The 20,587-nt window shown below is 39.7% G+C and overlaps 3 protein-coding genes and 1 long non-coding RNA gene across 4 annotated transcripts; 2 read left to right on the top strand and 2 right to left on the bottom strand.

Annotated features, from left to right (window-relative positions):
* The first annotated feature begins 99 nt into the window (after window positions 1–99).
* On the top strand, window positions 100–1,842 carry LOC136413230 (mitochondrial 2-oxodicarboxylate carrier). The gene is made up of 7 exons (XM_066396639.1): window positions 100–334; window positions 393–604; window positions 661–723; window positions 816–937; window positions 993–1,143; window positions 1,323–1,504; window positions 1,563–1,842. The coding sequence occupies exons 1-7, from the start codon at window positions 271–273 to the stop codon at window positions 1,678–1,680; spliced, it is 912 nt and encodes a 303-aa protein (XP_066252736.1). The 5' UTR covers window positions 100–270; the 3' UTR covers window positions 1,681–1,842.
* Window positions 1,781–20,228, bottom strand: LOC136413231 (uncharacterized). Its single transcript, XR_010752463.1, has 3 exons — window positions 19,882–20,228; window positions 1,967–2,067; window positions 1,781–1,913 (listed from the first exon to the last, which is right to left on the bottom strand). It is a non-coding gene; the product is annotated as an uncharacterized lncRNA (long non-coding RNA).
* LOC136413174 (FK506-binding protein 5-like) lies at window positions 2,161–11,162 on the bottom strand. The gene is made up of 5 exons (XM_066396569.1): window positions 10,603–11,162; window positions 10,038–10,321; window positions 9,721–9,984; window positions 8,538–9,276; window positions 2,161–6,777 (listed from the first exon to the last, which is right to left on the bottom strand). The coding sequence occupies exons 1-5, from the start codon at window positions 10,800–10,802 to the stop codon at window positions 2,811–2,813; spliced, it is 5,454 nt and encodes a 1,817-aa protein (XP_066252666.1). The 5' UTR covers window positions 10,803–11,162; the 3' UTR covers window positions 2,161–2,810.
* LOC136413228 (uncharacterized) lies at window positions 15,409–17,253 on the top strand. Its single transcript, XM_066396637.1, has 4 exons — window positions 15,409–15,744; window positions 15,798–16,042; window positions 16,091–16,329; window positions 16,380–17,253. Exons 1-4 carry the CDS (start codon window positions 15,730–15,732, stop codon window positions 17,135–17,137), a joined length of 1,257 nt encoding a protein of 418 aa, XP_066252734.1. The 5' UTR covers window positions 15,409–15,729; the 3' UTR covers window positions 17,138–17,253.
* Window positions 20,229–20,587: the final 359 nt, after the last annotated feature.

Genomic DNA, 20,587 nt, shown 5'->3' with positions numbered 1-20,587 from the left:
CGTCAACGTGGTAATTAATTTAAAATGCTAATAAACTGAGTATGTGCCTATCCCACTTTTTGTGTCGAGTGTAAGAAGGACGACACGAACTTGTTTTTTACTTGTTTGAAGGTTAAGAATGTTTGAGTTTCGGATTTAAATTTTAATTGTTAATAAACTCAGAAATGTAATTCTCACCTTATCATTGTAAGATTAGTTTGTTTAAATATAAGAATAATTAAAAAAATATTCTAGTATTCTCTCACCCTTTAGAAAGTGCTAATTAACACAATGTCAGACATTCAAAAGCTGCTCAAAGAAGCAGCCATTCAGATTGGCTCAGGGGGTTCTGCGGGTAACTCAAAGTTATAATAAAGTTTCCTAGAGTATTTATATGAAATTTTGCCCACAAGGATTTGTTGAAGTATGTATAATGCATCCCTTAGACCTGATCAAAACCCGCCTGCAAATACAGACTGGCAGAGTGGTAAATAGGGATGATCCGAAACACTACTCGGGGGTGTTTGACTGTCTCAGAAAAATGTACAAGCAAGAAGGCATGACGTCTTATTGGAAAGGAATTGTACCACCTATTTTGGCTGAGACTCCTAAAAGAGCTTGTAAAGTAATAGCACCATTATAATGTTTTTCCAAATGAAAAAAATTGACTTTTTGTTTTAGTTTTTCACTTTTGAACAATACAAACAATTATTTTTGTTTGGAGCACCAGCCCCCACACCTGTGGTTAGTATCTGTAGTTATTTCTCCCAACCTAAATATGCAATGCCTTCCAATTTATAAAACCCCTTATTTTCAATGAAATTCATCATTCTCAGACATTTTCTCTGGCTGGCTTTGGGGCTGGTGTAACTGAGGCCATTCTGGTGAATCCATTTGAAGTGGTGAAAGTTACTTTGCAAGCAAACAAGGCGGTGGGCAAGGAATTGCCAAGCACTTGGTAAGACTTCGAAGTGGAACAACATTCCCTGCAAGCTTTAAATTTTTTTATCTAGGATTGTAACTAAAAATATTGTCTCAAAACATGGCTTTGGCCCTCAGGGTTTATTTAAAGGAGTTAGCGCCACTATTTGGAGGAATGGTCTTTTCAATATGGTTTATTTTGGGTTTTACCATTCAGTTAAAGGGTGGTTGCCTGAGTGTAAGGTAAAAATTCATATTTCAAGGGACATGACCACACATTACTAACTGTGAATCTAACAATCGTCATACCATGTTTTGAGACTAATTTTTCTGTGCTTACATTAACATTATGCTTTATAAGCAATGCAAGTTTTGTTCTTAAGCAAACACCTGTGAGTAAACTTGGGTTTGGAATTCCATAGGATGAAATTCAAGAATTCTTAAGGAAAGTCTCTATAGGGTTTGTATCTGGCACTTTAGCTTCATGTCTAAACATACCTTTTGATGTTGCCAAATCGCGGATACAAGGGCCGCAACCAATACCTGGAGAAATTAAATACAAAGGCACTTTTAAGAGTTTATCCATTGTATACAAGGAGGAAGGGTAAGTGCTTTTGTTAGTAAAGTGATAAATATTTGTGGGGTTCATATTTTTCTGATAGATATTTGGCCCTATATAAGGGACTTGTACCTAAGGTTATGAGGCTGGGCCCTGGGGGTGCCATTATGTTGGTGGTTTATGATTATGTCAACTCGTATTTGACCGCCAACTTTAAGTAGCCGTAGGACTATATGTGTGAGTGTTTATGAGGACGTTGCTTTACAAGTAATGCGTTTTATATAAGTTTTTTGCTTTAAGTCTGTCATAGCATGAATGGCAGTGCCTTTTTGTATAATCAAACTTTATAAACGTTTTTAGACAATAATAAGCTTATAAATCCATTTTTTGTTTTTCAATATGCTTGTGCAAGTCCTCCAGCTCATTCCTCAACCTCCCAAAAATATCTTTTATGCTGAAAGAGAAGAAATTTAAAGTAGCTTTAAATTAACCCCACTGTAAACTTACTTTCTCTGATAGCTTCGGTCCAATTGCTCGATTGATGCATCGACAAATGTTTCTTTATTCTGCATTTCACTACCGACTTGCACGCCTACGGATCTTGTGCCCTAAAATTTACACCTTAAGCAAATGCATTGGATCGAAGATATAGAATGTCTTAACTATTAAAACGGCGATATATTTGTTAATTGATTTTATTAAAAATGGTTTATTGGCAAACTTAATTGCTGCGTATAGCATAGAACAGTAAGCTTCACAATTATTGCGTAGATTTGCACAACCACATTAGTTAAGGAGTATTTTTATACTCCAAATAAACGCAAATAAATGAACAAATCCCAATAAAATTGAAGTGCAAGGCAAATCGCATTTCGACCATAAATTTGGTTTTGATAAACTTTAGCACAGACGTTGTATGCAGGGGATCGGTTGCTCCATCGCCATTCAAAACTATGAAAAATAACATACCTATTAAATAGTAAAAAAAAAACAACAAAATTAACAACGGTAATACGAAGTTTCATACTAAAAACTACATAACAACACTTAAACATAATTTCAGTAATTATTATAGCGTAAAGCGGGCGCTTAGTAATTATTGGCAATCGCCATGAATAATACCTTGTGGTACGTATACTTTATGTTTGTCATAACGATAGTCATTATGAATACTTACTAAAAGAAAGAATGTTTATATTGGTATGGCTTATACCAACATAAATATATCATTTTCCTGGAAAAACAACCTTATTATCATGGCTAAATTTGGTTTTTCTCAGTTCGAGTTCCAGTGGGCACCAAAGTAAATTTTGACTTTAACCCAAACCCACAAAACTTTTATAATCCCCCCCTAGCCATACATTTCTTGTTCCTTCTGCTTTACTCTAATGTAAGTCTTTTGTCTACCACTTTCGTTTTCAAACACCACAGCTTTAGGACCCAAAGGCTCATCCTTCTTCCTCAGTATTTTCACTTCTTCTCCTCCTCTAGGTCGAGCCACTTCATAATTGTAATTGAAACTAGGATCATAGCTCTCCGGCTGGTAAGTCCAGTCATCATCCTCCTCCAGTTGTCTCTTTACTAACCTGTTCAGAAGACTTCTTTTTACTCTAGCTGGAGGAGGAGCGGGGGTAACTCCTATCACTAGCTTTTTTTCACTGCTGCCGTAATCATAATCATAAGGCACTGTTACGACTTTTTCATTGTTTTCCAGAATTTCTACACCTCCTTGCTTGAAACCTCCACTGTGGAGGTAGGGGTGGATCACTTCAAGTTTATTACTATCTTGGGTATTCGGATTTGAGAGTTTATTGCGGAAATCCGTATAAATTTCTTCAAATTTCTGTTCATGGGGATATGTAAGCTTTGCCGCAATTGGTTTTTTCTCTTCAACATCTTCTTCATCCTCTGGTTCATCCTCATCATCCTCAACACAAGGCGTTTCCTCGGCCTTGGCAACGTTTTTTTTAGATTCTTCTTCAGCTGCCTCTTCCTCCCCTTCCTCTTCAATAGCATTCCCTACCTTATCCAACTTTTTTACGTTATCATCGAAAAGCCTTATTAAAAAGTCTTCAGCATTTTTTCCGTAATCATATCCGTTATTAAAGAAATCTTTTTCTTCATAAGGGCTATTAACACTTTCCACTATTTCTTTATAACGAGGAGTGTCTTTGACGCCCTTGGGCACTGGGACCCCATCGATTATATCAACGTCAAAGTGATCAATGATGTACTCTCTAAGGGCTTTTTCGTTTTCTTCTTTTTTACGTTGCTCTTCTTCCTCTTGCGCTTGTCTTAAAGCGGCTTCTTCCTGTTCTAATTTTTTATTTCCGTTTTCTACTTTAGATTCCTCCTCGCTTTGCTCCTCATTATTTTTATCATCAGATTGCGCTTCAGGTTTTATTTCCGATTGATTTTCTTCAGATTGAACTTCTTCATCTTCCGCTTCCTCACTCTCTTCTTGTTCTTGATAGGGTTCTGTGGAACCTTCGGCAGTTTTATCTTTAATAATTTCTTCTTCAGCTTTTTCTGTGGATTTGTTTTCGTCTGACTTAATTTGCTCATTCGCTTCTTCTTCGTCAGAATTCTCTTCTGGGTTTTCTTTTTCAAGTGTTTCTTTATCGTCTGTTGATTCTTCCCTGTCTTCCAGTTCACTTTTCCCTTTTTGGCTGCTCTCAGTTTGCTCTGAATTATCAGCAAATGCAGTAAACGGAACCTCACTTGGAGCTTCAAAGGATTTTTCCTTCGTCGACTCCTCCCTTTCTTCTTCCTCCTCTTCCACCTCTTGTTCTTCATTATCTTTGGTGGACGTTTCTTCTTCTGGCTCTTTTTCTGTATCTTTGGTGAACGTTTCATCTTCTGGTTCATCTTTGTCTTTGGTGGATGTTTCTTCTTCTGGTTCTTCTTTATCTTTGGTGGACGTTTCTTCTTCTGGTTCTTCTTTATCTTTGGTGGACGTTTCATCTTCTGGCTCTTCTTCTTTATCTTTGGTGGTTGTTTCTTCTTCTGGCTCTTCTTCTTTATCTTTGGTGGTTGTTTCTTCTTCTGGCTCTTCTTCTTTATATTTGGTTGATGTTTCTTCTTCTGGCTCTTCTTCTTTATCTTTGGTGGACGTTTCTTCTTCTGGTTCTTCTTTGGCTTCAATTTTTTCAAAGAACGTCGTTATATCTGGCTTTACAGTTTCTTCTTTATGATCCTCTTCATCTTCTGCCTGTTCTTGTCCACTATTATTATCTGTTTGAAAGTAAGTTGTTACCTCTGGTTTTTCGGTCTCTTCCTTTTGTTCATCATCTTCCGTCTCTGGTTTGTCTTCGGTTTCTTCTTCATTATTTTGGCTTGTTTCGAAAAACGTTGTTACTTCAGGTGTTTCCAAATTTTTTTGAGATTTTCCAAATATCAATTCCTCAAGAGACGTGGAATAATCTGGTTTTTCGCTATCAAACGTTCCAAATTGAAATTCAAATGTTTTGTCTTCTTCAGACTTTTTTGCCTCAAATTCGTCGAATTTTTTGTCCTTAAGATTTTCTTCATTTAATTCTTCTTCCTTAGGTGCTGCTTCCTTATGCTCTTCTTCTTTTAATTCTTCCTCTTTAACCTCTTCTTCTTTTGGTTCTTGAGTGGCCTCCTCTTCCTTTGATTCTTCTTCACTGTTTTCTTCTTTATCATAATCGTCCTCATTATTTTCCTTCTCATGGTGTTCTTCTTTAAATTGCTCTTCCTTAACTTCCTCCTTAGGTTCATCACTTTCAAAAGCTACAAATGGTTTTTCCGTCTTAGGTTCCTTGAGTTCTTCGTCCTTATCATCTTGTTCTTCCTCATCTGCTTTTTCTGTCGGGTCTTCTCCTGCGTCTTCACTGGAAACATGTTCTTTCTCACTAAGTTCCTCCGGTTCTTCTTTTTTATTTTCCTTCTTACTCTCTTCCTCATCGGCCTCTTCAATGTCATCTTCGTGGTTATGGCCCTCTTCAGGCTCTTCAGAGATTTTTTCGGGCTCTTGATTATTATCGACAGTAGTACTTTCGACCCCTTTATCATCGAGTTTTTCAGTGATATCGTCTAAATGTTCGTGAAACTGGATTTCTTCCAAAGGTTCTGGATAGACTAACTTTTCAATTTCTTTGACAAAATCTCTAGGTTTAAAGAAGAAGTCCGAATCAAATGATGGCTTGTCTTCGTGCAGGTTTTTGTCTAGAGCTTCTGTTAGTTTGGCATTCAACTTTTCGCCTCCATGAATGTCTTCCAGATACTCATCGTTGTGCCCTACAATATCTTCATTACCCACTTTAATTTTGTCATCAATGTGGGTGTCTTCAGAATTTCCCGATGTACTAACAATACTTGCAGGGGTTAGTTCGACATCCTCAAGTTTCTTAGTGTTAACTTCAATCTCTCCGTTCACCGGCTGCGATTGTTTTGACTCAATTTTCTCCTTGATTCTGTTAACTTCCGCCTTCACTTCATCTTGCCCTTGCCGAGCCTTATCTTTCTGGCTAGAAATTTCCCGTAGAGCTTGGAGAATTTTATTGTGTTCCTGGTCCAGCTTGTGTTGTCTGTTTCGTAAGTGATAAGCCGTATCCTCGAAATTTTTCGCAATGCCATCCAGAACTTTCGCATGATAGAAACCGACATCATCCTTCTTGATTTCTGCATTGGTTTGGGCCTGTTGGCCTTTCAAATATCTTTCACGATCCTGGAAATGCTCAACCAGATCATTTAGGATGTTTTGATGTTTGCGTTGCACATAGCTGGTGGCGGATGTTTCGGGTTGGTTTAGTTTGGTATCAGCAGGGAGCCCGAACTCTTCGTTGTAGGAAACTTGGAAGGGTCCTTCCGCAGCCTCAGGCTCAACATTGTAATAAGGTTCTTTGAGGAGTTGAGGATTTTTCACTGATTCTTTGGCCACCACAGCATCATTATGAAACTTATTATTGTAATAGTTGACCAGTTGATTGTTGATGAATTTTGCTGCCTTGATTTTGGCAAGTGAGTCTGCGTTCTGAGGGGCAACTTTGAGGGTGCTTTCGGGGGTGGCAGTTTGCGTGGTTGCTGCTGGGGTAGGTTCTGGGGTAGAACTGCTATTAACACTTCTTACAGCTCTGTGATGAGTTTCTAATTGAATTTGTTCTAATTTGTTTATCTGCTTTGGCACGTCCTTAGAAATTATTTGTAGCACTGTGAGGGGGCTCGGAATGGGTACTTTCGGCGCTTGAGTGCTGTATGCCGTGAATGCCTTGATTTCGTTCAGTTTAGCTGGCGGAATGTCTCGTTTCTCTTCCTGCCTAGTCTCTTGAGAATAGTCAGGAAATTCTATGCGAAACCTGAAACAAAAATCGTCAGTATTAACGTAATAGATTTACGAGAGCCAATTCCTGCAATCATAGCCGCTTGTGCTTGTGTTTTTGGGTCAAAACACTCGTTACAGTCTGCCTTATTACCGAATCTCCATTGAAGCGTTGAAAATTGCAGCACTTTTACTAGAGTGCATAGGGTTGGCAGATATCATATTTATCATATGCGATCGCTAGATTCCATATAATAAATATCGTGCTGTAAGGTGACATCACGCAGTAGGTATCGTTACGTAAAGAGCGTTTTGACAGTCTCTTTGGTATGGAGCGATATGGGAATAATTGCAGTTGTGGTCCAGATTAAGATTTTTTAAACTTTTCAAAACAAACAAAAATATGAGACCTTCAAATATAAATTACCTTTAATTCATGTTGTATTCTCCGGTGATCGTGAAAACTGCAGTTGCGGTTGAATCGTTTTTTATTTAGTTATGGTGATTATAAACTTTGATATACAGGGCGTCGCGGTTATAAGGGTCAAGAATTTGAATGACCGATGATAAAAAATGTCGTTTTAATAAAAAAATATTCATGTGAACATGAGTGGACAATCGCTTCGTTAATAATTTCAGGATGTCAAACATTTATCCGGAAGATGATTCTTAAAATTGCTAAATTCAGATTATTAAAAAACTCCCAAAAACCGATCTTTTAATTCTCATTTTGGCCTACCACAAATACCGCGAAATTTACTCAGTTCGGAGTTAAAAACTAAGCTGACAGTTTTAATTTAAATTCGGGAGATGTTTTTTTAATTTAGGGTTTTCATTGTCCGGTCAATAAAATATATTTTGCTTGCCCGAATGTTTGACCACTAAATCACTGAACATTTCTGCTTTATTTTAAACCATGGAAAAATATGTTACTCGTCGCTGTATTTATCCAGTAAATTACCAGTCAATTTTATTTTATGCACAAAATCTGTGTATTATTATCTCCATCGCTTATGCCACTCATTGTTAAAATTGGCGATCTAAATGTAAACTTTCCAGAAAAATTTAGTTTAACTTTCCCATTTTAGTCAAGTATTTCTGCGCTAAACCACAAATCAGAAAATTGTCATAATGAGATTATTGATCACTTTTTTAGTACTTCAATCATTAGTATCTACTATATTATTTTACTCTATACCGCATACTTGGCTGCTAGATAGTGACTGCAGTCTATACAAATACATGTCTATACACAAAGATCCATCTTCCATCTTCCTTTACAGACATATAGAATGCATGTCGAATATTAATCGAATGAACGACGTCTGACAGTCGGCGGTCGTGCGTTTCGAAGCGATTTTATATGAACGTAGTTCCGCGATACGTCCAGCAGGGTCTTGAGGCGGCTGTGATGGGAATCTCTACAGTTGAAAGTAATGACAGCTGTATGAATCGCCAATTGAGAGAAACAGTTTCACTGATGGTTGCTTTTGACTGTCAAAGTTACAATACTTCACTTCTAGTATTACTGGGTTAGTTCAAGTCAAAAGCTTCCATAAGGAATCTACTGCTGTCAAATTGACTTCATTTGTGACAGCAACGTTATTTTTATGGGAGGACTCAAGTGAGCTAAAGTGAAAATTCGGTATAGCTTAAGCGTTGCTTGTACGATCGGGCCTAATAGAGGCATTTTTCCATCGAAGTATAAACTGACTCATCCGGTACACGTAATAGATATCTGCCAACCTTCTAGAACTCTCTAGAACAGTGTGTGGTAAAACCGTACCAGCTACTTACTTTTGAGGTCCATCTTTGCGGTACTCTTTCTTCGAAATGTAGATTTGCTCTTTGGTGTTTGCGGTCTGCAGCCCTTGTTTATTGATAGGTTTACTCTGGGATTTAAGCTCCGACTTTGTAAAACCTCTAGGAATTTCCCTTGGAGCTTGTTTGCTTTCCTCACTGTCCTCCTCCTCTTCGTCGGCCTCGTCATTCGACTCATTATCCGAATCGTTATCTGATTCATTATCCGCCTCATTATCTGTCTCATTATTCGTCTCGTTGTCCGTCTCATTGTCCGTCTCATTGTCACTATCATTTTCCTCGTTTTCATCAGTTTCTTCCTCATCTTTTTCCTCTTTTTCTTCACGTTTTGGACTCTGCTGTTCTTCCTCGCTGTCTTCTTCTCCTTCCTCCTCCTCTTCCTCCTGGGCTGGTACTACTGGAATTATATTCGCGGCTTCGATCTTTTTGGGAAGGACGATGTTGAGGGGCTGTGGAGCTAGGTCTTTGTGAAAATAAATGCGTTCAACTACGGAAGGGTGCTGGGGGGATAGTTCCAAGTTAGCCCTGACTCCAGGACGGGGCCGCGCCGGTCGTGGGGGAGCTGCAGGTCGAGCCGGGGGCGCCGCCCTGGGAGGAGCCCTAGGTGGTGGCCTAGGAGGGGCGGCAGGACGTGGTGGGGGTGGTCTTGCAGGTGGCGCTGCTCGAGGTGGTGCCGCCGCCGGCGGGGGTGGCGGTGCCTGTCCTGGGGCTAATCCTGGAGGACAGGTACGTAACGTAAAGTCGTTGTCGAAGACTGTTGACGGAAGGTTTTGCCCTTCCATCTTGTCTTCATCTAGTAAATATGTAAGTAAGTCCGTAGTATTAGTTTCGTTTCAGTATATTTAGGGGAATTTCGATAAATGAAACGTCGATTAAATTAGTTCGCTTGTACTTTTAAAACGCACATACTTACATTCTTACTTAACTTAGATTACTAATTAATAAATAATGCTACGAAGTGTTTAAAATAAGTTAACAAGGAATTGTGTTTTTTTTTTGGTGTGATGAGTTGTTGGTTGATGTGATCTTGCGCACCATCCCTATGGGCATTCCTTTCATTCAATATTACCCTATAAAAAGTTATTAACGCCAACAGATCAGAGAGCACTGCAGATTTCTATAAAAAACTCCAACCCGAACATATCTATAAGTGTCATACCTAACTGCTGACGCTGATTGGTGAAGTCCAGACCCAGCTGATAAGATCGCCTGACGCCTTGTACAGGAGGAGCTGGGGCTGGAGCTGCAGGAGCGGGGGCTCCAGGTGTGTTTCCCAAAGTCTGCCTTAGATTTTGCCAATTCACCCCAACCGAATAGGCTCGCCTCACTCCTGCAACTGGAGGCGCCGCAGCTGCAGCTGGGGGAGGAGCAGGAGGCGCCACAGGGGCTGGAGCTGGAGCTGGGGCGGGGGGGCCCGAGGGCGCTACAACATGCCCCATTACACCCCAAATCCTCGTACAAGCTTTAAAATGTTACCTCCTAGTTGCTGCCTTTGGTTACTCCAGTTCACACCCAGTTGGAAGGCTCTTCTAACTCCAGCTGTTAGGGTGGACGGAGCGACTGGGGGAGCTGCAGGAGCTGGAGCTGGAGCCGGAGCAGGGGCAGGAGCTGCAGCAGGAGGGCGCGCAGGGGCTGCCACCTGCCTGGCCAACACTTGCTCGACTTGACTATTAGGGTCGAGGGGGAAGGAGTTGACCACTGAGGAGGGATATGCTACTGGGGTCAGTTCATGCACTGCTGGTCTTCTGTTGAGGTCATACCTGAAGGGTTCGAGATTTGATTGGGAATTTGCTGTTTCGTATGCAATGAGTATTGCGGAAGCGATTAGATGTATCCTTTGAAGATCGTTGAAGTGTTAAAAAGTGCAGATTTGATGCGGTTAGATAACAGGTGCATTGTTTCGACGCAACTAACAAAGCAGGGTATTGAGGCAATTGCTGCATTGCATGTTTCCTGTGAATTTTAGTTTTCGTCTGTGTCGCATAATATTGTATTAAGATTAATATTTGACTTTGCTGTGCGGCAGATGAGAGATACTTACCCGAACAAATCAGCCACCCCACTTAAAAGCGTCCCAATAGTCCTTTTATCCCTGGCCTGCAGGCCGGTGTCATCCTCTTCAAACACATCATTATCACTATATTTTTTCACATCAATCACATTCTCGTCCAATTTAATATCGGCACTAATCACTGCCACCACCAGCACCAGAAACCCAATGGAATGTGTCAAATTTGTCATATTATTGCATTATTGTCAGGAGGGCCGTGTGGGAATCCGTGTGCGGTCCCAAGAGGTTCTGGAGTCAGACTGGCAGGTGCCGTGCAATAATGTCACAGTCTTTTGCCTGATTTTCGATGGAGAAAGAATAGTGTTTTTTTTAACATTTGCGACACTTTATAAAAGGTATTTTCGCGAAAGTGGCCGAGCCACTTACGTAAAAACGAATCTGACCGTAACGCATCATTGGTTTCCGGCGTTTAAAATCCGATTTGTTCTATATTAAAGGATTGACTATTGTTTTGTTTCATAAATACAGGGTGAGACTTATTTTATAGGGAATAGCTTAGTACGGGCGATGGAGATTTGGACGCGGCTCGAGACTGCTCCTCCCTGTATAGGTATACGTTAGGAATATTGTTCTCTTGAAAGTCTCGTTAGTCACAGGCTGAACTCTTTTAACCCCTTTTTTTGTCCCCAGTGTATGTAAATCGAGCACATTCAATAAAATTATTAACAAAACGTGGTTTTTATCAGTTTGGGCAATTCTTGAAGAGTTTCGCAAATTTTATTATATTATTAGTGCGGTTGCAGTGGGTTGAACGTTTGCATCAGAACGTCTCCTTGTAACAATTATGGTTACACGGGCTCAAATCTGGCGAGAAGAAAGGCATTTGGGTAGAAAATCCATGACAATTGCGTTCTAACATCGGGTGTCATCATTGCTCATATATTGAACATCATTCAGATTCCAATACGATCACACGCAAGTGTTGACATTGCTCGAAATGCATCGTTACTTTCTTCTTTCTTCATGCTGATTTATTGCCGGTAGCAAAAAGGCAAAGTGAAGACTCACGTACTTCTTGCTGCTCATGCATGCTAATTGCAAACTTACTCATATAGTTATAATTAGCAAATGAGTTGTCGTAGGTATGGGTAATTGCGATTTTAATGCTCCGTTTTGTTGAATTATTTAGTAGGTAGGCGAAGAACATGCCGTTAGATGATTGGGTTTATGTTCTCAGGCTTGCATTAGATAACAGCTTTACAGAGGCGGTCGCACTGCGTAAGGTAATGAGATGAGTTCAGTGATGTGTGATATTAATTTCCGGTTAAAATATGCCTACATGAAGAAGCGAGATACTGGCCGCAAGGAATGTTTTGATTTTCAAGAATGGTGATGGTTGGTTTTGGGTTTTAGGCATAGTTGTGGTTCTTTTTGGGCAAAGTTCTTAGCGTTTCTTTCCTAGTCACTACTTTCTACCCAAATATTTTAGTTTTAAATGTGATCCTTTATGTAGTACCAGTAGTCTAGAACCACTGCGATATCTTGTCAAAATTCAAATGGAATCATCCAAAATGTCATATAAGCATTTTTCTTGAGGCTAGCAATCTAAGAGTCGCCATCACTCCAAGTCCCTTCCTCGGAAGGATCGTCTCTCTCCTATCTGCCAAATCTACTAGATAGAAGAAGAGGTTATAAAACTCAAAAAAATCCTACTTTGGTATATTGTTTTAAACTCATTTTTGCAATGCAAGAAATGATTTTGAGGTTTTGATACAAAAATGCTTAAACGCGAATTTGTATCTACTTATGTAGCCACTTGTGCCAATATAATGGCAAAAACCGCAAACCACTTGGCAGCAAAGGATTCGTACTTCTACCCAAAGCGAATCACTTAAAACTGTCATGTCCTAATTCCTTTGTTTTTGATTTGAGACATCGTTGTTATTGGTCTAGCATTTCATAGTACCATGTAGTACCTCGAGATACTTAAAAATAACTAGAGGAGACCTCGTGGGGTGGTGTAGTAGCCCCGTTAAGACTTAATCATGTCGTTATTCCTTCATCAATGATGTCGCTCTTGCGCTTATACATTATTTGTTTCATAAAGCAAATTTTTGCAGTTTAATTTTTTTTGATAAAGTTGTTTTTTTCTTTTTTATTTATGGGCATTCGAAACAATTGCCAGGGGTCCATTATGAGAACATACGTGCCAATGATGGTCAACGTAAGAAATTTTCAATAATTAACTTTTTGCTTGTTTTATAGCTCTTCTTTGTCGTTTGACTTCTTGTTGCTCTTAGTAACTTTTCCAATGCTTCTCTCTGAGATCAGTGACTTCACGATTATAAGCCTGCGTGCCTAAGGATCCTTAGTTCCTCATAGGGCAAAAACTTAGAGAATATTTTCATGAATTTCCCCATGTTGTGATATCACCAATTGATCCGCCCCATCACCCATCCACAAATTGAAGAGTAGCGCTCCTGGTTCGTGCAGAGAAGAAACAAAATCGTTTCGAAATTGGGGCCTCAGAATGTCGAAGTTGGTGATCGGGACCTTTGCCTGTTTTCCCACATCTTGTAATTGGTTAAAGAATAATACAGGATTTTCGAAAGCCCCGATATTCGAAATTGCATTGCAAGTTCAAAAATAAATAACTTGTTAACTGATCTGATTTAAATCAGAAAGTATACAGGGTGTTCCACTTTTGAGAGCTGGTAGGTGTTTTTTTGAAGGACTCTGAATGATGATATGACGAAAATCAAAATAATCCTTTTGGGATACCGATTTTGGGAAGAAATATTTTTAAGCATACCATGGTCTTCTGTGAACCTGCAGCAGTTTTCTAGCGCAACATATGGAACTACAGATACCTTTTTATGATACTCCAAGAATATGCCTGAGTGTGTTTCAAACATTTAGACGAATGCTACAAACTATACGTTTTACAGAATTTATACCATGGGCCCTCAGAGGTAGGGGGCCGCATCGGCAAGTCTCCCCTACTAAATGCTAATGATTATGGTTTGCAATTTTTAGAAGTGACATAATGTGATTCTTAATTAATATAAAGTATATATATATAATCTTCTAAGTTAAAGCTTTAATTTAACTACTTGCGACATACGAAATTATGCGAGAAGGTATTTGTATCTATATAATAGACTTTTACTTCTTCCACTATAGCTTAAATTTAAGCCAAAACTTTTTACCCATTAAACTGAAATTGTTAATTTTCTGGTTCAAACTATATTAAATTGATTTTGAAAGTCACATCAAAGGTAAAAATGAGCGTCACTGCATCATTAGGTTTACTTAAATTTAAAAAAAAAACACGTCAAATGTCTTTTGAAGCAAACAATCTCCGCTTGACCTAAATTACACTAAAAAAAAATATTTAAGAAGAGATAAAGACAGGGAAAGGCCGTCTCAAAAAGTCCGTCCAGCAGTGCTACCGATTTTTTGGCGCTCTCTTCGGAAGGAGATGAATTTTTGAACATTGTTAATCAAAAGATCCAGAGTGGACCAAGTGGTGCACCAGCCACAGATTGAAAAAGGGATAAAAACAGGCCAAAATTAGACCTAAAATTTAATTTATAAAATTACCGAGCTACTTTTAAGGACCAATTTTTTTGCGAATAGAAAGTTTCCTTTACAAATCACATCTAAAGTTCTGTGGTGCACCGGACGTGACCTGGGATGCCAAAACTGATAAAAAGTATGAAGCCTACGGTGGTTTAATTTTAAAAAATGCACAACTTTCCGTGGTGCTGAGGCCACTGCTTTCGCGTGGTTGGACATCAAGCAATTTTCGAGCTTCAATTTCCCTGTATAAAATCCCGTTAAAGCATACTTGCCAGTGGCACATCAGAGGCAAAATTTATGGGGTAAAAAGCGAGCTAAAGCGGATTTTTGATATCGAAAATGACACACAGTGGCGGAAATTCCACGATTACGAGGCAAAGAAAATTTGGGCGCTCTTATAGCGAACTTCAAAGGGATAAAGGTAACGGGTCGTAAAGGGTCATTTCCTATCCATCCAAAAAGAAGGATTGTGGGAAGAAATCGCAGATGGACTGCTTGGATCGATACGTTTTGAAGGTTCGTGGTGTGTCTGCTAATCTGAGAAACAGCTCCCAGGAAGGAATTTTCGGATATTTGCTGTACGAAGTCTCCGAAATTTTACTCGTTGAGTCGATGCAGTTTTGCCTTTAATTAAAATTTTAAAACGCCAATCGGCATTGGAGCATTAAACAACGCGGATTTAACCGTTTGGCAACACACACGCAAACCGTTCCATTCTGGAACGATTTTAATTAAAACCCCATCAATTTCCACTTGATTAAAGAAGCTTCGCTATAATAGAGGATCAATGATTATTATGGGGGCCAATTAGCACATAATCGTCCGAATAAGGTGTTTCAATACTTGACGGATTTATGTAATTAATATTGCAGAACGAGCGACTTCGAGGCGTATAAGGAAATTGCTGTGAGAAGTTATCGATTTTGCCCGCTTATTATTTAATAGAAATGTTGACATTATTCGGTGTAACATATTTACATTGCAGGAGTACTAAAAGAGTAATCTGACCCAGAGAAACCGAGAATTGTTATAGTGATGCAATAAGTAGAGCGCCACTAACGGCCCGGGAAATATCTGGTCGTGAATACGCGATAACTTTCCCTTTCCTTCTGTTTCTTAAAAAAGTCACGGCGTTTGATGAAGGAGATAGAGGCATTTCACTGTGGAACCATGTAAAACTTGACTGCCCAGACTACCCAGGAAAACCGCAGGGGTGTTAAGGCGCAACGACCCGCTTATGGCTTGAAAAGAGCCATGGCAAAATTAGAAATTAGATTTAACCCCAGACATGCATGACTCCCTGTGCGACCATTTTTGCCAAGTAAAAAATCCACCCAAAATCGGTAAGAACTTTCTTCAAGTGCAGACTCGCACCTCGCATACGCATTAATATTAATAGATTTAGATTATGTTTTAAGCCTAATTAAAAATCTACCCTCGTCTTCGCCAAATACTTTCGTATAAAAACAAAAAGAAAGTGAGTTTTTCGACTTTGTCCGCGCTCGAGTGGTGTAGGTGATGGTGCTATTGTGACAGTGTCTCTTTTAGTGAACCCCGACTTGAAAATTCTTCGCCATGGATTATCATCTAGTAAGTTCGCCACAGCCCATCAGGACAGGCCTAATTCCACGCGTGATTTCCAGCTAATACTGGCTTTGACCCTTTCGGCTGCTGCAGCAGATCTGTCGCTAGACCCTCTACAGGACCCAGACCAAGATTTTAGCACTAACGTCCAAGACAAGAGGACTATATGCGCGGCCCTAAATAAGTGCACAGGCAATTCTGCTTCCTATGTCAAACGCGTAGTCGTTAAACCCTCGATAGTGGGGTACCGCCCTTCGGTAGTGAGACCTGTGGCTGTTAAGCCTTCGCTGCTCGGAGGATATAGGTAGGGATCTTCTTAATTTAGAAAAAAGGGTCTATCTGGTGTCCATAGATACACCAAGCCGAAGGTTCACTTCAGTTTAAAAGCGCCTGGAGGCTGGAAGCCCATTGACACCCCAGTGAAGCCCGTGGTTGAGGTGGTGAAGCCCGAAAACCACGTGGATGTGATTCACAATAATCTGGTACCCCATGTGGATCATTTGCATTTAAGGCCTGGACATGTGCATTTACAGCCTGCGGTTCCTGTGGGGGCGCATCTGGATCAGGTGCATCAAATTAGTATTCCTCACGGTAAGGAGCCTTCATTCAATTTTTTTTCAAGATTAAAAAGTCACATTTAGGAGGGCATTACGATACGTTCACTCATGTGGATCACATTCATCCAGTGGAAGCATTGAGGCCATCCCCGGTCCTTTTTGAAGTCACCAGGCCAAATCTTGGAGTCCTACCGCTTGGATCTCGCTTCCTCACTCCTGTTCTAAAACAAGCCCCGCATGTACATCATCTCCATGCAGTAGCTCCTCCTCCGATTCATGTAGCACCAGTAGCTCCTCCTCATATTCACGTAGCTCCAGTAGTTCCTTCTCCAATTCCTGTAGCTGCACCTCTGCCATTAGCACCTGCACCAGTGGCACCAACCCCAATCCTCCCTCACCCAGCATTCTCAGTAGAATACCATGGAACTAGAAACTATCTGCCCTTGGCTGGAGCGTTGCCTGTTATTCCACAACCCACTTTCATTCCTCACCAGCATGTACTGTCGCAACCGCAAGCGTTGCCATTTGATCATCCCGCCCATGGTTTCGTGCCTCAACAGGCTTTACCCCATGAACATCAGCAGCAGTTTTTGAGACAAGAACAGCAATTGCCTCATCAGTACCAACAGCAGCTTCAGGCGATTCAGGAGTATCAAGACATTCCTCAGGGTCAGCTGCCCTTAGAGGGGGAACCAGGAGTGTTAAATTACGACCAAAGTACTGTGATTCAGCCTGGACAGACAGACCTTCAAATCCCGTACCATTTGCCCCAACACGGGAGCTGGCAGGGAGAGGAAGGCTTCAGGCCTTCGCAGCAATTAGAAGCCCCTTATCATAAATAGGTAGGACTGTTAAACATTCGTAATTTATTATTGAAGTTAGCTTTAATTTTTAGCTGTTTTATAGTTTATTCTAGTCAAATGGACTGTATTTTTTTAAATAAACTAATTTTGTTGCAAAACCCTCCCACACGCCTTACTTCTGTACACGCTACATTACTCTAATTCTGACTCCTTCGGCTGTGTTTGCGATTTCGAAATTACGAAATTAGATTGTACTAAAAAACAAACGTATATACACGACAATCCTATAATCTAACCTATAAGCCGGCCTCGAGTGAAAAGTAAATGGGCTTTAGATCTGGCGAGTCGACAGGCCGAAATGGGTTATTGTACAATCTAGTTAATCACAATTGCTCGAATCAAAGTGTTGCTTAAATTGAGAAGAATTTCACACAAAATGCACACTGCTTTTGATTTTTATTCTGATTATTGTGGTCCAAATAAGAGGGTCGATGGTAAAAACTCTAAGTGCTTTGTGTGCGACTCGTTACGGTCAGTAATAAAATCATTGAACTAATTATTCTTGTGTCGGTTAAATATCCATTTCGTAATCTTTTAATGGTAGTCGTAATTCCTTTGCTGCCTAATTATAGTAATTTGGTGCTGTTTCGTTATCCGGCAAAAGTTGCAGATTTTCCTCTGTCTTAACTACATGTATTTAGACTCCAACCAAGTCAGAGTACAAATTATATGGCAAATCATTCAGCAGAGACTCGGATCAAGCGTGTCATAATATATAGCCATTTAGTAACAGCATCTCTAAATGCTAAATTATGAGTAAAATGCAAAAAAGGTAATTGAAATTTAACAAAGGATTTATTCAGTCGAATTGGAAGTCGTTAAGTGTGAAATTATGCATTTAAAGCTTAATTTCGACTCGAAAGGCAACCGAAAGAAATTGGGATGAGGAAGCCATGTTGGCCGCAATCTGGTCAAAACGCATGGTTTTGAGTGCTCTAATTTTAATAATTTTTCCCGTAGAATATACCTGTAAAAATATTTAAATAACCCAGGAGAATTTACAAACTGTCGTAGATAGAACTACTAAAAGATGGAAAATATTTCATGCGATATTATTGGCATAAGCGTTCTTATGTATTCTTTTTAAAACTTATGGTAGAAAAAATGTGTTATCCATTTAGTTAAAAATTTACTTAAATTTGCTTATGATTCTCGTAATTTGGCAACATGGTCACACTTTGACAGAATACATAGCCATAACTACATATCGGAAAACAAAAGAACGAAACCTCGTTGCCATTCGCAACTCTGTTTTACGTGTGTTCAAAAGCTGCTGATTAGCTGAGGTCGATTATTGAAATTAGATGCACGTGCAGTCACTTTACTGAGGGCATTTTTGGATAATGTATCTAAATTTTTTAGGCTTCATTTTTCCCAGTTATTATTTTCATTTTTCCAGCTATCTGAGTTTATGATGCTATTTTTTACGAGCACATTTAAAAAAAAATATGTCATCACATTTAAGAACAATTCAGACAATAATAACATCACAAAAAAACGAGCGAAAAACAACTTAGAACATTTGGCAACATGGGTCGCAGTTTGACAGGTGGTAACAGGTGTCTGGGGCCATGATTATCTGAAAACTAAAGAGCTCTTGCCGCTTTTTGGAGGGATTGAAATGTAAAAATACAAATTAAAACACTTTAAAATGAAAAAAAATCGTAGTATTGTAAACCTGAATGTCGACATCTGTAAAAATTCATATGAAATAAAAAAAAAGTGGGTAATATTCAATACCAAATGTGGGAAGAACAGAAGTAGAGCGAAGCTCACTAAAGTCTCTTTAAAGGACATTTTCAGATAAAGCACATTTTATACAAAAAACTGCCACCTAATGAAGCGCTGTCGTAAACCTCTTTACCAGCTGAAAAAGCCACCAGAAGTCGGCAAACTGCGACTAGTTACACAAGTACTTCGGGCCATCAAAAGAGACAAAAAAGTAATAAAAAAATAATAATTTATTAAACCTAAGATCATCACAACAAGTAAAATGATTTAAAAATAACTACAACACTCTGTGACTGTTTCGACGCGCCTGGGGTCCTAATGTCCATGTCCATGGCCGTAAATGTGGGGTCCGAAACCTCTGGTGACGAGGGGTCCATCGATTTTGGGAGCATAGTTGTGGAAGTAGCCAAGTCCGGGACCTTCGAATACTTTGGTAACTACTGGGTGACCGTGGATGATGGGGGTGGCATAGTCACCGCCGTGTCCGCCGCCGGGGTAAGCGAAGGCAAGAGCCACAAGGGCGAAGAAAGCAATCTAGAGCCAAAGTAAGATTATGCGTCGCTGGGAGATAAAAGAAGCCGCAAATTCTGCTCCAAAATTATAAGTTATAAAAAAATGTACTTACCAGAGTTTTCATTTTAGAGTTGTGTTATGAAGACTAAAGCACACTAGAAGAGAACCTGGTGTAGTGTGCTCCCAAAGAGCTCTGATGGGACTTTATATGTGCACCATTATGGGTGGTGGGTGAAGAAACAAACGTATTTTTTACGCGAAAAACGCGGCTCGGGTTCCGCCTGACATGGTGAAAGAACTTTAAGCGCGTAACCAGTATCGTTCTTCTACACATAGACTCGAATTGCAATTGATACAGTTATATAAAGTGCTTAATTTAATATAAACGAAAAAACATTGTGGCATATCGAAATGTCATAGGAAGAGATTGTTAAGACATTCTATATTTCAGCCATTTACATGATTTGATTTCGACTCACCGAAGTAGTGTCTTTGACCTGTTCCTGCCTTAAATACTGCTGCAAAAGAACTATGCACACCGACAAAGTAGCATCTGTTTCCTAGAAGAATTTTATGTCATCGTTTACCATAAAAAGAAATGTTTTGCTTGCCTTAAGTTTGTCCAGTAATATCCGCAGTTTTTCCTCGAAACTTCTTGCCATTGCAGGAACCAGATAGGGACTCGGCGAGTGCAGTAAACTGTCGCGTGTCAACCACTGCCGTAAGGGCTCCAGTTTGGGAGCAATCGATTATTTCATAAATTAGATTCATAACTTATTTGAAGGTACAGAAAACATGCAATGTAAATGCCAGAATGGCAGGATGAATTATCGTTTAGTTTAATTTGGGGTTTTGTTTGCATTTGCGATGGCACAAATAGAGGCCCTAGTATGGGAATAAGGAAAACCGCAGTTTCCTTTAAGATCAGGGAGGGACCCTTTGGGTCTGAGGAGGGGAGTCGAAAGGGGTAGATCGCTGATGAGTTTTTACACATCCAAATTCCTCAGAAATTCCTCTTAGGACGATATGACCGCTCTCGGTACCCACCGAAGTTCCTTATTTTCAACAAGTCGTGAAGCATCTGAGCAAATCCCAGAAGCTACCAGTAAATGATTCCTTCAGTATAATTTAAAGCCATAAAAATCTACAGGGTGTCTCATTTAAAAAATACGACTTTCTGGCCTT

Source organism: Euwallacea similis, chromosome 13, assembly GCF_039881205.1.
Source record: "Euwallacea similis isolate ESF13 chromosome 13, ESF131.1, whole genome shotgun sequence".
Taxonomy (NCBI): domain Eukaryota; kingdom Metazoa; phylum Arthropoda; class Insecta; order Coleoptera; family Curculionidae; genus Euwallacea; species Euwallacea similis.
This window is presented reverse-complemented; position numbering and strand designations above follow the sequence as displayed.